The following is a 13,003-nucleotide window of genomic DNA, read 5'->3' on the forward strand; positions in this document are numbered from 1 at the left end:
TTACAGATCAAGTAGGACCCTTCCTAAGGAAACTAGCATAAGTAAACCTTCAGCGTGCACAACCAGTGGAAGAAAGAGAAATTTTTACCTGGTTTTGGAAACTGGTAGACTCAAGTCTTTCAAATCGATGCATCCAATGTTTCACATCTAATTGATTATTTTTTTTCATAACTTTCAAAATAATGAGCGATGCCATATCAACATGTTGCAAAACAAATATTAAATACTTTCTTGTCCCGTCAACACTCTTTTTAACATTGCCTAGCACTTTTTTCTTTCCTTTTTGGGATCATGTACTAGTTTAGTTTGAATAATTCTTGTATATCATGATTCAAATCGAATGGCTACTTATTTTGCAATTCGTGAGAATAAGCAAGGCCATAATGCGCCGAAAAGTTGGACCTGTCCATTCATCATCGCCAGGCCTATTTGATAAATTCCTCAAGTTCCGGTTCGAGTTCCACAAAAGAAAAAAGAGTAAAGGCCCAAGCAAAATCCACCAGAAAACAAAAAAACTCATGAATCCAACTTACTCTTTTAAGGACATCAGAGGTAGGCCCTGTTTGGTTTAGCTTTGGAAAGAGGCTTTCGGAATCGAAAGCCCCTTCCCAAAATGTTGAACCGTTTGGTTCAGTGTTTGGGGAACGGAAAGCCGAAAGTTAGCATTTGGGATGCTGAAAGCCCAAAGCTGGTCCGGACTAGCTTTGGGCTTTCAGCATTTCACAAATGCTGAAACCTATTTTTCCCTTCCCAAATTGCCCTAACTCAAATTTCTTTATTTCGGTTTTGCCCCTGTTACTGTTCATTTTCTTCACCGCGAGGGTGGCCGGCGAGGGCGGATCTGGCCGACGAGGTTGCCCGACCCAGGCGACGGCCGCCTGCGGTCAGGCGACTGCCCAGGCGCCGTCACCTGGGTCACGCGACCTCAGGCGACGTCGGCCTGTGTCGCGCAACCCCGGCGACGGCCGCTCGAGGTCGCGCGACCCTGTGCGACGGCCGCTTGAGGTCGCGCCACCCCGGCGACCGCCGCTGGGGTTGCGACCCGAGCCGACGCCGCTCGAGGTCGTGACTCCAGCCAACCGTCGCTTGGTCGCGCGACCCAAGCGGCCGCCGTCGCTCGGGTCGCGCGACCTCAGCGGCCGTCGCCGGGTTGCGCGACCCAGGCCGACGTCGCCTAAGGTTGCGCGACCCAGGCGACGGCGCCTAGGCAGTCGCCCAACCCCAGGCGGCCGTCACCTGGGTCGGGCGACCTCGCCGGCGCTTTGCCGGCCACCCTCGCCGGCCAGATCTGCCCTCGCAGGCCACCCTCGCCGGTGAAGAAGATGAACAATAATAGGGGCAAAATCGGAATATTAAAACTAAAAATTGCCAAAGCTCTTTGCAAAAAAAAATTTACCAAACACTACTTAGGCTAAAGTAGCTTCACAAATTTTTTTTTTACCAAACACCACTTACATTTCCCCAAGTGGTTATTACCTAAAGGTATTTGCATTCCCCCAAGTTGCATTTGAAAAGCCGAACCAAACGGGCCCGTAGCCTGAAGAAAGAAGGACTGAGACTCTTTAGAGTGGTATCTAGCAAATTAATCATCCAATTTCAATTTTTTTTCTCATTATACGTGACGATAATACGAGAAAAAAGCCAATGGCTTTATGCCCCTCCAAGATATGGTTTGATCTTGATATTTTGTTGGTCCTATTGTCCTGAATGGTGTAATTTGGGAACCAAGATGTATGTCAGGACCCAATAGTTCTCTGGAAAACCATGGTTGAAGAAAGGTTCTCTCTTCGGCATATTCACATAATTGGTACTTTCCTTCTTTTTTCTGTTAATTCATGATCATTCCCACTTTTTTTTAGAGCGTTACGTTTGTAATTGTCCACCGGGGAATCTGATTCTGATGCTATTGCGTCATTTTTTCAAACGAAAAAAAGAAAAAGAAAAAAAAAGAGATAGGATTTGGAATTGGCAATTTTGAGTATTTTCGTATTTACAAGGTCCGACACAATATAAGTAAAAGAAAAAAAAGGTATACCGTAGAGATTTAGATATGATGTATTGCCGCTTCAATAAGTTATGCTTGTCCTCCATCCTTTACAAAGTCCGACGCAATATAAGTAAAAGAAGCAAAGGGTATATTGTAGAGATTTAGATGTGACGTAACGCCGCTTCAATAAGTTATGCTTTTCCTCCATCCTCTAATAGATGAAAATCATCCACATGCAAAATTCAAAAGGCATGTATAACGAAAAAAGCTTTAAACTTAACCATGCTCGGACATCACTTATCATTGCTATAGATCCATGACTCGTCATGGGAGTTAGAAAGTTTAGATTACTTGATTTTCCTTTGCTAAGGACGGAAAACATTAAAGAAGGGGTTGTCGTGAATGACGAGCAAAGGATAAAGATTTTGAAATGTCAAAGGTACACATGAGTGATTCAAAATCTTTGGTATGACAAAAGGACTCAAAATAAAGCCGAGGGTATCACTTCGTGCATGAAATGTGATACATTCGAATAAAAAGCACTAATCACTTTCTCCTCTTTGGGGCCACCTCGGTTCCTATTCCCTTCTTCAATTTGGCTAATTTAGTTATAAATCTCTTTTTTTTTAGTCAAAAGTCATAAACCTATTGCACTTGTTCTAGTTTACTCCTAAACCTTTTAACGATTTAATAGTTTAATATTAAACTTTTTAACGATTTTCCAATTTAGTTTATTCTACTAATTTTGGTCGAAAGTCGCTGACGTGCCAGTACAGTTAGCATCGGTCGTCCAAGGTGGCAGGGCTGGCGCTAACGTGGATGATTTTTACAATTTTTAATTTTTTTAAAATTTTTTCCTTTTTCTTTTTTCTTTTCTCCTTATTTCAATCGGCTGGTCGTTGACTGCCGGCGAGAGCCGAGACTCCCTCATCCAGTCCTTGCTAGAGGCATGCGAGGGCCGCCCTCTCCTATGGCCAGTGAAGGCATTGCATGCCTCGCCCTGGCCAGCGGCCAATGACCGGTGAAGGGAAATAAGGAAAAAAGAAAAAGGAGAAGGAAAGAAAAAAATTAAGAAAATCTAAAAAAAATTACAAAAATCATCCACTTCAGCGCCATCCATGCCAAGTACAACAACCAATGTTAATCGGACAGCCACGTCAGTGATTCTAGCCAAAAATAGTCAGAATGACTAAATTGGCAAATTGTAAAAAAAATCAGGACTAATGGCAAATCGCAAAAGGTTTATGACTCAATTAGGCCAACTGAAATGTTTAGGAGTAAATTGGCAAGTTATCATAATGTTTAGGACTAAATTGGCCAAATCGAAAGATTTGGAATTGAATTGGCACAAGTGCAAAAAGTTTGGGACCTTTTTGGTAATTTTAATAAAAAAAAAAGCCCTAAAGAGATAGCTTAACCCAGCTTGGACATCACTTATCATTGCTATAGATCCATGACTTGTCATGAGAGTTGGAAAGTTTAGATTACTTGATTTTCCTTTGCTAAGGATGGAAAACTTTAAAGAATGGTCGAACAAAGGATAATGATTTTAAAATGTCAAAGGTACGTATGAGTGACTCAAAATCTTTAATACAACGAAAGGAATCAAGCCGAGGGGATCGCTTCATGCATGAAATACCTCAGTTCCCATTCCCCTCTTCAATTTGGCCAATTTAATCCTAAACTAATTGCACTTGTGCCAATTTAGTATGCAACTTTTCAATTATATCAATTGAGTCCTAAACCTTTTGATGATTTGACAATTTAGTCTTTCCAGTTAATTCTGGCCGAAAATCACTGACAACGGTCCAATCAGCACCACCCATGCGCCGGTTATCCTAGGCGGCACGGCTGGCGCTGACATGGATGATTGTTGTAATTTTTTAAAATTTTTTTGAATTTTTTCCTTTTTTTTCTTTCCTTTTTATTTTTTTTCATTCCTTTGTCTTTTTAATTTTTCCTTTTTTACACGACCGGCGGCAAGGATTGGGTGAGGTGGTCAGCGACTGGCAGAGGGAAATAAGGAAAAAAGAAAAAAGGAGAAAGGAAAGGAAAAAAAAGAAACAAAAGGAAAAAAGAATTAGAAAAATCTACAAAAATCGTCCATGTGAGCGCCGGCCGACACTAGACATGCCATGTAGGACGACCAACATTGACTGAACCGCTATGTTAGTGAGCAAAATTGCCTATAAGGACTAAATTGAAAAATCGTCAAGAAATTGAGGACTAAATTAGTAAATCGTCAAAAGGTTTCGGGTTAATACCATGAAAAACTCCAAATTAGTACACTTGTGACAATTTTTCCCCAAACTAATTTTTTGACCATGAAAAATCCAAAACTGATACACTTGTGATAAATTTACCTCAAACTAATTTTTTTACAGCTAAAAACTCCAAAATGGTACACCTATGATAAATTTACCCCAAACTAATTTTTTTACCACCAAAAACCCCAAATCGGTACACTTGTGACAAATCTACCCTCCATTAGCTTCCATCAATTTTACCGTTAAATTTACAGACATGTATGACACATGGTGACGTGGTATGGTGACGTGGCAAGTCCACATGGAAATCCATAGGGTAAATACCACGAAAAACCTCAAATTTATCCACTAACGAAGGGTAAATTTATTATAGAATTATCAGTTTGGGGTTTTTGATGGTCAAAAAATTAGTTTGGGGTAAATTTGTCACAGGTATACCAGTCAAAAAATTAGTTTGAGGTAAACTTGTCACATGTGTACCAATTTAGGATTTTTCATGATAAAAAAATTAGTTTGGGGTAAAATTGTCATAGATGTATCAATTTGAGATTTTTCGTGGTCAAAAAATTAGTTTGGGGTAAATTTATCATAAGTGTACCAGTTTGGGGTTTTTCGTGGTATTGACCCAAAGGTTTCTGATTCAATTAGCACAATTGAAAAGTTTATGATTAAATTGGCAAAATTGTCAAAAGGTTTAGAACTAAATTGGCCAAATTGAAAGATTTAGAACTGAATTGGCACAAGTATAATTGATTTAGGATTTTTTTGGTAATTTCCCTGAGAAATGCTCTAAACAGACGACTTAACCTAGCTTGGACATCACTTATCATTGCTCTAGATCCACGGCTCGTCATGAGAGTCGGAAAGTTTAGATTACTTTATTTTCTTTTGCTACGGAGGGGTTGTCGTGAATGACGAGCAAAGGATAGAGATTTTGAAATATCGAAGGTATACATGAGTGACTCAAAATCTTTAATGCGACAAAATGAATCAAGATAAAGTCGAGGGGATCACTTCATGCATGAAATGTGATATATTCGAATCGAAAACACGTCTCCCCTTTCGGGCCACCTCGGCTCCTATTGCCCTCTTCAACTCCATCAACATCATCATCTCCCTTACCCCACCACAACCCCCAATTCTTTTTGGATACATCCATTCAACTAATCAGTTCAATTACCTCCCAACACATCTTTAAATAATAATAATAATATGATTGGAACGACAATACAAGGAAAATTTACAATACCAAAATCGAAGGATTAGGTATAGAAATTTTATGTAAGAACTCGCCAAATCGTAACAATATGTATCTTTTACGAATTACACCGAGCACCGAGCGGTTAGAAGAACAGATAAGGGGGCGGACTTTACCAGCTCCCCGAGAACATCATTGCAACACATTGCCTGCAGATCTACGATATCTTCCCTTCTTCTTTTATCGTTATAGACTGAAAACGTAATAAGGCTTTTTAGCCAAACTGACAAAAATGAAGTCAGCTCGCTCCGTAGTGGCGAGAAGTCGTCGAAGAAGGCGTCCACCCAGTCGGCGCTTTTGAATAGTGAGAAGGAAGATGTCGGTTTCCTGTTATGCCAATCTTTTGCATCATTGTTATTTTCCTTTTTTCGTGCTTGTGCTTTTGGGTTGTGCCAAAGAGAAACCTTTCGAGAGTACTTCGACGTTCTTTGCTCTTATTGCTTCCAGATGGGAACTACAAGCCTGGGCAATACACCGAGGTGGACGAAACTAGAAACTTTGGAATATCAAGTGCCCTTCCATCAATCCAGCAGATGAATGCTAGCACGAAGACCGCTCAGACGAGATTAGTTGCAGCCAGTAAGATGGAAGAAGCAGCCAGGGCTGCAGAAGGCGGTTGCACTTGCTGAGATGAATTCCCCCTTCTAGAATTAGGGTTTCCATTTCAGATCAACTTAGCTGAACAAAAGGGCCGAAAAGACTGTCGTTTTGGGCCTTTTTTGCCATGCCAATTGAAGATTGTCCGTGTTGGATCCGAATTGCCTTCAAAAAAAGCCATGTTGGAATCAAAATTTAATTTAAAAAATCCTGAAAGACAATCACTGGAAAATGCACTTAGGTATCAATTTTTCACTGACGTGGCATTCAAGTAATCGAACAAAAAAAAATTATGCAATTGAAGTGAGTATTGTACGAAAGTTATGACACTTGTGGCGTTTTTTTTTCCGAAGAAAGTTAGTGATTCATGATAATTTAGGTTCGTAATCTCTCTAAAGAGCTGGTAAATTTAGGGAGTTACCATCTATGGCAAATAAAGGCTGGCAAGTTAACAAAAATATAAGTTAAATATTAGTGAGTTACTTAATAACAGTTGACAACCCAAAACTAGTCGGTAATATTACCTAATAAAAGTTGGTAAGTCAATTTAATTTAGTTTGATAATTTCGTATAAGATTAATATATTTGAAGCGTTACAAGTAATGCAAATGAAAATTCGTAATTTGTGCATTACTCAAAAGGTTCATAATTTCATTAAAAATATTGATAAGTTATCAACAAGTTATTCGAAAAAGTAGTAATACGAATTAAAATTTACCAGCACGGAAAAGATCCTCTATTTTTAGGCATGGGACATAGAATTCGGCAATAAATATAGCAAAATAGGGTTTCTGTAAACACATTGTTTGGCGGATGAAGTCAGCTCGCGTATGAGTTAAATTCGCAGTAGTTAATTTTATTTTGGAAACGCGATGCGTGTCACACGATTACTTGCCTGGACACTTGACTGTCATTCTCTGAAGTGAAAACTCCACTTATTATATAAAGTCACCGACGCTTGCGCAGGTGTCTTCATGAACCAAAGTTCCATCTCCACTCGTACACATACATACCTTGATTCCACCAGGAATCTATCTGTTTCATTTGAGCTTATACTCTTTCCACAATGTCTCCAGAGCCTCGGCCGCCACCGCCGCTGCCGCTGCCGCTGTCACCGCCTCGGTCATTGCCGCCATCGTTGTCGCCGCCTCGGCCATCGCCGCCACTAGTGCCGTCACCGTCACCTCCGCCGTCGCCGCCTCGGCCATCGCCTCCGTCACCGCTGCTGCCGCCGCTTCTGCCTCCGCCATCGCCGCCGCCACCGTCGCCTGCACCTCCGCCGTCGCCGCCACTACTGCCTTGGTCGCTGCCGCCGCCGCCGCCACCGCAGCCGCCGCCATCGCCGCCTCGGCAGCCGCCGCCATCGCAGCCTCGGCAGCTGTCGCCTTGGCGGCGGCTGCTACCGTCTCCCTCGTCGAAGCTGTGGTTGCTGCAGGGGCCGCTGACTAGGCTGTTGCCGCAGCTGAGGCAGTGTCGGTCGTTGCCGACGCTGTCGCCGCCATCGCTGTCGCCGCCTCGGCCATCGCCGTCACCTCCGCCGTCGCCGCCTCGGCCATTGCCTCCGTCACCACTGCTGCCGCCGCCTCTGCCTCCGCCGCCTCCGCCATCGCCACCGCCACCGTCGCCTGCACCTCCGCCGTCGCAGCCACTACTGCCTCGGTTGCTGCCGCTGCCACCGCTGCAGCTGCCACCGCCGCCTCAGCCATTGCCCCCGTTGCTGTCGCCGCCGCCACCTCTGCCGCAGCCTCCGCCTCCGCCGTCGCCGCCTCGGCCATCGCTGCCGCTGCTGCCGTCACCGTCGCCTCCGCCGTCGCCACCTCGGCCATCGCCTCCGTCACCGCTGCAGCCGCCGCTGCCGCCGCCTCGGCGGCCGCCGCCGCCACCGCTGCCGTTGCCGCCTCGGCGGCGGCTGCCACTGTCTCCCCGTCGCAGCTGCGGTTGCTGCTGGGGCCGCTGACTCGGCTGTTCCCGCAGCTGAGGCAGTGGCGGCCGTTGCCAGCGCCGTCGCTGCCGCCGGCCCGCTGCAGCCGCCGGCGCCGTTGCAGCCGCCGCAGCCGCTGCCGCCTCAGCCTCAAGCGTTGGGCTTAATCAAGAAGCTCTTGGACGGAGGGTCATTTTCCGATAGGAATAGTTCTGTAACCATCGAACGAGTCCCTCGCAACTGGCGGGAAGTTCGCAAAAACGCATTCGATCCCGAAATGATATGCATCGGTCTGTACAAATTTGGGGATGAACATGCGTCTCGACTGAAGAACTTCGAAAAGCACAAGAAGCGGTTTCTAGTCCGCCTTCTCGGAGGCAAGTTGGAGCGGTGGAGAAGGGATGGAGATACGTCGAGGACGACCGAGGGGGAGAGAGTGTCCGATGACCGTGAACGTGAACAAGACAATGATGCCGGTCGGCTGGCGAAAGCCGCGCTTTTGGATGACCTTTTGGAAGCCATGAAGAAATTGGAGAAGGAAACGAGGGCCTGTTATGCGATTAATAGTCACGAGGGAGATGATATGCTCTCTTCCATGCGCAGCGAAGACGCAGTAGAGACGATGGTCGTCGATGGTTGCTTCGTGGTCGAACTATTGCGCCTTTCCTACGACCTTGTCCACAAGAAGGTAGAGCGGCATTTAAATACTAAACAATCTCCATCATTTATCAGCTTAACTTTTTTTGAGGAAATTAATTGTGGTCTATCTAAAACTTCATGTCTATCCTTCAAACCGACTGATCCAAAAGAATATTCAATTAGAAGCTTAAAAATGCATTCCAAATTAGGCATCGATCCAACTTCTGTTAGTCTTATAGCTTAAATCTTTGATCGTTTTTGCTTGCAGTCCACTGGGGAGGCAATTGCAAATGATCCGATTTTCACCATCCCCGGGATTCTAACAACCCTTCGACGCGACCTTCTATTGCTTGAGAACCAACTACCTTTATTCGTTCTCGAGGAACTGTACAAGCTGATCAACGACAGCAACAACATTGATCATCAACAAGCTGTGCCGCTGGAAGAACTCGCGATCACCTTCTTTGGCCCACTGTTCCCCGGGCAGAATGCTGCCTCTAATTTGGACACCAAAAAACCCAAGGATCATCTGCTCGAGGTTTTCCACTCTGCCTTCCTCCAATCGGTGAGTGAGAAAGTCCGCAAGAAGGGAAATAATCGAGTCAAATCGCAGTCGAAACCCAATGGCAGTATCGTTGGCCTCGTCCTACACTTCGCATCGGAGCTGGAAGAGGCGGGCGTGCAGTTCATGAAGAGGAAGGGCCACGACTTACTGGACATCGAGTTCGGTCACGGCACTCTACGGGTCCCTCCATTGTCCATCAACGACCGCACCGTCTCTCCCCTTTTGAATTTCGTTGCGTACGAACTGAAAGTTGACCACCTCGAGCCCATCTTCACGAATTACTTAATGTTCTGGAACAGTTTGGTCAATAGCCCCGGGGACATTCAGATTCTCCACAAGCACGGGATCATCAATAACGCGTTGGGAAGCAATGAGGCCGTAGCAAATCTGTTGATGAAGTGTAGAGAGGTTATTTACGATCGCAGTCGGGGCTACTTGTACAACGAAATCAAGGAGGTGAATGAGTATTACGAGCGGTACTACGAAAGCAAGTGCCGCGTCTGGTGGAGGAGCCTCATCCGCGAACGTTTCAGCAGTCCGTGGACATGCCTCTCTCTCTTTGCTGCCATTATCCTCTTGCTGCTTACGGCCCTCCAGGCGATCTACACCGTGTACCCTTACAATCGGTGGCATTAAGCTTTGTGCCTGTCATTCTATGACAACATGTGTTGTGGCTTTTTAGCATTGATGTCCTTTATTTATCTTGGCTTTTACACGATTGAAATTGTATTCAGATACATTTGAAAACTTTGGATTATTGTGGTGTCTAATTCAATTTGGAACTTTTTGGATCTACCTGACTAAAATATCTAATGCCTGAGCAACATAATATGCTAGGATCGTGTATTAAGCGCTATTGTTGTACAGAGGCATAAATGCATATGTATCTGGGAATCTCTAAGCAGAGGTTAAGACACCGAACACGTATATATGGTTTCCGTTTTAGCAGAAGCTGCAGAACAATTGCTACAAGCTCATCCCTCCTCGTCCTCAGGGAGAGGTGGGCAGGTCTTTAACAAAGGTGTAATCTTTTGTTCTGTACATAGGAGAAACAGATAAACATGTTCTTGAGCTCCACAGTTTATGATGACGACATAGAGAGATTCTCCACACATCCAAATATTTCAGCATTTTAAATAGAAATGTTAGTATCAAAGTCAAAATTCGAATGATTTAATCATAAACGGGTTTTATATAAGTCTTGATGTTGTTTTGCTCATTCTTATGATATCGGATTTTTATTGTATATTTTCCTCCATGTATTCTAAAAGTTATTTTATTATGTAACCTAAATGTTTTTCTCACGAGTATGTCATTCCACTAACATTTTTAGGGATGTTTCTCATAGTTTATAAGATCTTACAATTTTACGATTCAATCTCACAATACGATCTTGTAAACACCATAGCAATCCTAGTTAAAAAAGCGATTTTCACAATCTTGATCTTGGGATATTGTTTCCAAGTTTTCTTCATTGATAATTTTTCTCCTTTTCTTTTATGGGAAAATGGCACAAATAGTCCCTGAACTTTGGTCAATGTGCAATGTAGTCTCTGAAATTTTAATTTATTTAATGTAATCCTTGAACTTTAACTCAATATGCAATATGATCCTTGAGACTTTTGGTACATCTTCAATTTAGTTCCTGAACTATATGAAAATGTTCAATGTAGTCCCTGAACTTGAATTAATTGAATTACTAAATTGAACATTTTCATATAGTCCAGGGATTACATTGAACATGTAAAAAAAGTCCAGGGACCACATTGAACAAATTAAAAATTCATGGACCACATTGAACAGTAGGTTAAAGTTCAAGGACTATATTGAACAAGTTAAAAGTTCATGGATCATATTGCACATTTGGCCAAAGTTCAGGGACTATTTGTGTCATTATCCCTTCTTTTTTATCAACTGGACACTCAACTGACAAAAATTACCCAATTTTCATTAAATGATGAGTTTCAATATCTCAGTGAACGCTATCTAGTAAGCTAACTTTCCCCCATATTCTAAGGTAACTAGAGTCCCGTAATTGATTTCCTTCAAGTCATTTGAAGGTAAGGTACCATTTCCAGATTCCATCAAAAGAAATGAGATATAGCCCCAAGCATGCACTTATAATCAACAAGAAAGCAATGAAAAAATGGCTTACCTCTCTCGGACAACAGGCATAAATTGAGCAAGATCCTCTCCTTGCAATATAATCAAGTTCTGAAATGCATCAAGTTCTTGCGATCAATGTAAATGAAGGTCGTCGATGACAACGTGAGAAATAAGAGGGCAGTGGCAAGGGAATACAGCATAGAAAAGTGAAATATCGAATTCCCTGCCAAGCTGACTCACGGGAAGAAGTTCAATTGATATTCCCAGATCTTGTGCATCCTAGAAAATCAAAATTGGACATTAGGAAAATTCCTTGACAGGAACCAAATTGTCATATCAATAGCAGATGATACTTCGGCACGCTGCAAAGTGGTCCTGGTCATATCTGCTTTTGCCCCACCCTTGATGTTCCCAAAAGGATCATCCTCATCAGTAAAAATAAGAATGCGTTTGTCCGCTGTCTTTGCAGATCTGCAGTAGTTGCATTCTAAATTACTACCAAATTCTAAAAACACAACTTCCCTGTTAATAGCAAAGAAAGGACAAAATAATGATTCTTGCTTCACATGTTTACAAGAAGTTTTATGTAGCATACCCTTTACGTAAAAGAGCTTGTGCCACCCAATGAGCATTGTAAAGCAAATTTTCTGGAGATCCAACCATAATGCCACACTGACTGTCAATTTTTCACATAAAGAACTGTGCAAGATTTAAAGTCAAGAATCAGGCAAAAATTTACTTCCATACTCCATCACATAAGTTTCAGTCAAACACAACTTATCTCCGGATGTCTAAATGAGCAATATTCTCACTGCACCAATGTACTCACTACTCAACTGTTGCAGCAACATGTTCTTTACCATGCATCGGTAACAGAACTGATCCATCAGCACTTACCCTCTAATTGAAAAAGTTCCTTTATGAATTTAACAGTTGGACTGTCCGGGGACTCCCGATCAGCAGCATCAAACACAAATACACTCTTTAAATCCTGCAAGTTCTTCTTTTCTCTGCAAATTGAAGAAAACAAACATTGCTAAACGATAACTGTCCATGAGTATCTACCGCAACTCACGTTATAAGCAGGCATTTAAAAATTAAGTTGACATTATGTGCAAGTTTTCCCTGTATTTCAATTATATGTCCACAGCCATGCAGGAATGGCGATGCCACTGTATCATTAAAGGGGGCAAAAGTGTAAAGAAGGGTCCTAACATTGTTGACAATTTTGCTCAAAAGGTTTTTATATTTTCACCAATCAGTAATCATATTTATTCTTACATCCCATTTTTTGCATTTCTTTCCTTTATAAAGATGCACGGAAATTCGACCAAAAAAAAATGCACGGAAAAAGTTACATTTTTTTATTAAGTTTGGTAAAATGTTTGTTATACGAGTAGTTAACTGGATCATTTAATTGAAAAAATGCAATTTTCTTTTTGTCTTGATAATCACTATATATTCCAGTATAAAAGATCCTCCATAGTCCGCGCAATGGATTTTTTTATCGAATTTGATAAATTCCAACATAGTTGTTTGTGATAACTTAAATATGAAACTAGACGATAACGGGTGTATATCAACAGTAAACTTCATAGGGAATCTTGATATTTCACAAACTTCAACAAGTATCTATTTCCACCAAGCTTCATTGCATGGCCAT

At 42.5% G+C, this 13,003-nt stretch overlaps 2 protein-coding genes across 2 annotated transcripts; one reads left to right on the forward strand and one right to left on the reverse strand.

Annotated features, from left to right (window-relative positions):
* Positions 1-8,245: 8,245 nt before the first annotated feature.
* LOC115663918 (UPF0481 protein At3g47200-like) lies at positions 8,246-10,029 on the forward strand. The gene is made up of 2 exons (XM_030585885.2): positions 8,246-8,718; positions 8,938-10,029. The coding sequence occupies exons 1-2, from the start codon at positions 8,308-8,310 to the stop codon at positions 9,868-9,870; spliced, it is 1,344 nt and encodes a 447-aa protein (XP_030441745.2). The 5' UTR covers positions 8,246-8,307; the 3' UTR covers positions 9,871-10,029.
* A 1,443-nt stretch (positions 10,030-11,472) lies between these two features.
* On the reverse strand, positions 11,473-12,207 carry LOC130138227 (ATP-dependent DNA helicase 2 subunit KU70-like). The gene is made up of 4 exons (XM_056311665.1): positions 12,170-12,207; positions 11,936-12,016; positions 11,694-11,811; positions 11,473-11,619 (listed from the first exon to the last, which is right to left on the reverse strand). The coding sequence occupies exons 1-4, from the start codon at positions 12,205-12,207 to the stop codon at positions 11,473-11,475; spliced, it is 384 nt and encodes a 127-aa protein (XP_056167640.1).
* Between the last annotated feature and the right edge of the window lie 796 nt (positions 12,208-13,003).

The sequence above is a fragment of the Syzygium oleosum genome, unplaced genomic scaffold, assembly GCF_021117445.2.
Source record: "Syzygium oleosum isolate NSW1041296 unplaced genomic scaffold, Sole_v2.1 Sole_v2.05, whole genome shotgun sequence".
Taxonomy (NCBI): Eukaryota; Viridiplantae; Streptophyta; class Magnoliopsida; order Myrtales; family Myrtaceae; genus Syzygium; species Syzygium oleosum.

Coding starts and splice junctions, on each gene's coding strand:
- LOC115663918 (XM_030585885.2), top strand. CDS start 8,308: ATGATATGCATCGGTCTGTACAAATTTGGGGATGAACATGCGTCTCGA. Junction 8,719..8,937: donor ACGACCTTGTCCACAAGAAG/GTAGAGCGGCAT, acceptor TTTTGCTTGCAG/TCCACTGGGGAGGCAATTGC.
- LOC130138227 (XM_056311665.1), bottom strand. CDS start 12,207: ATGCATGGTAAAGAACATGTTGCTGCAACAGTTGAGTA. Junction 11,812..11,935: donor CAAGCTCTTTTACGTAAAGG/GTATGCTACATA, acceptor CAACTACTGCAG/ATCTGCAAAGACAGCGGACA. Junction 11,620..11,693: donor CCACTTTGCAGCGTGCCGAA/GTATCATCTGCT, acceptor TTGATTTTCTAG/GATGCACAAGATCTGGGAAT.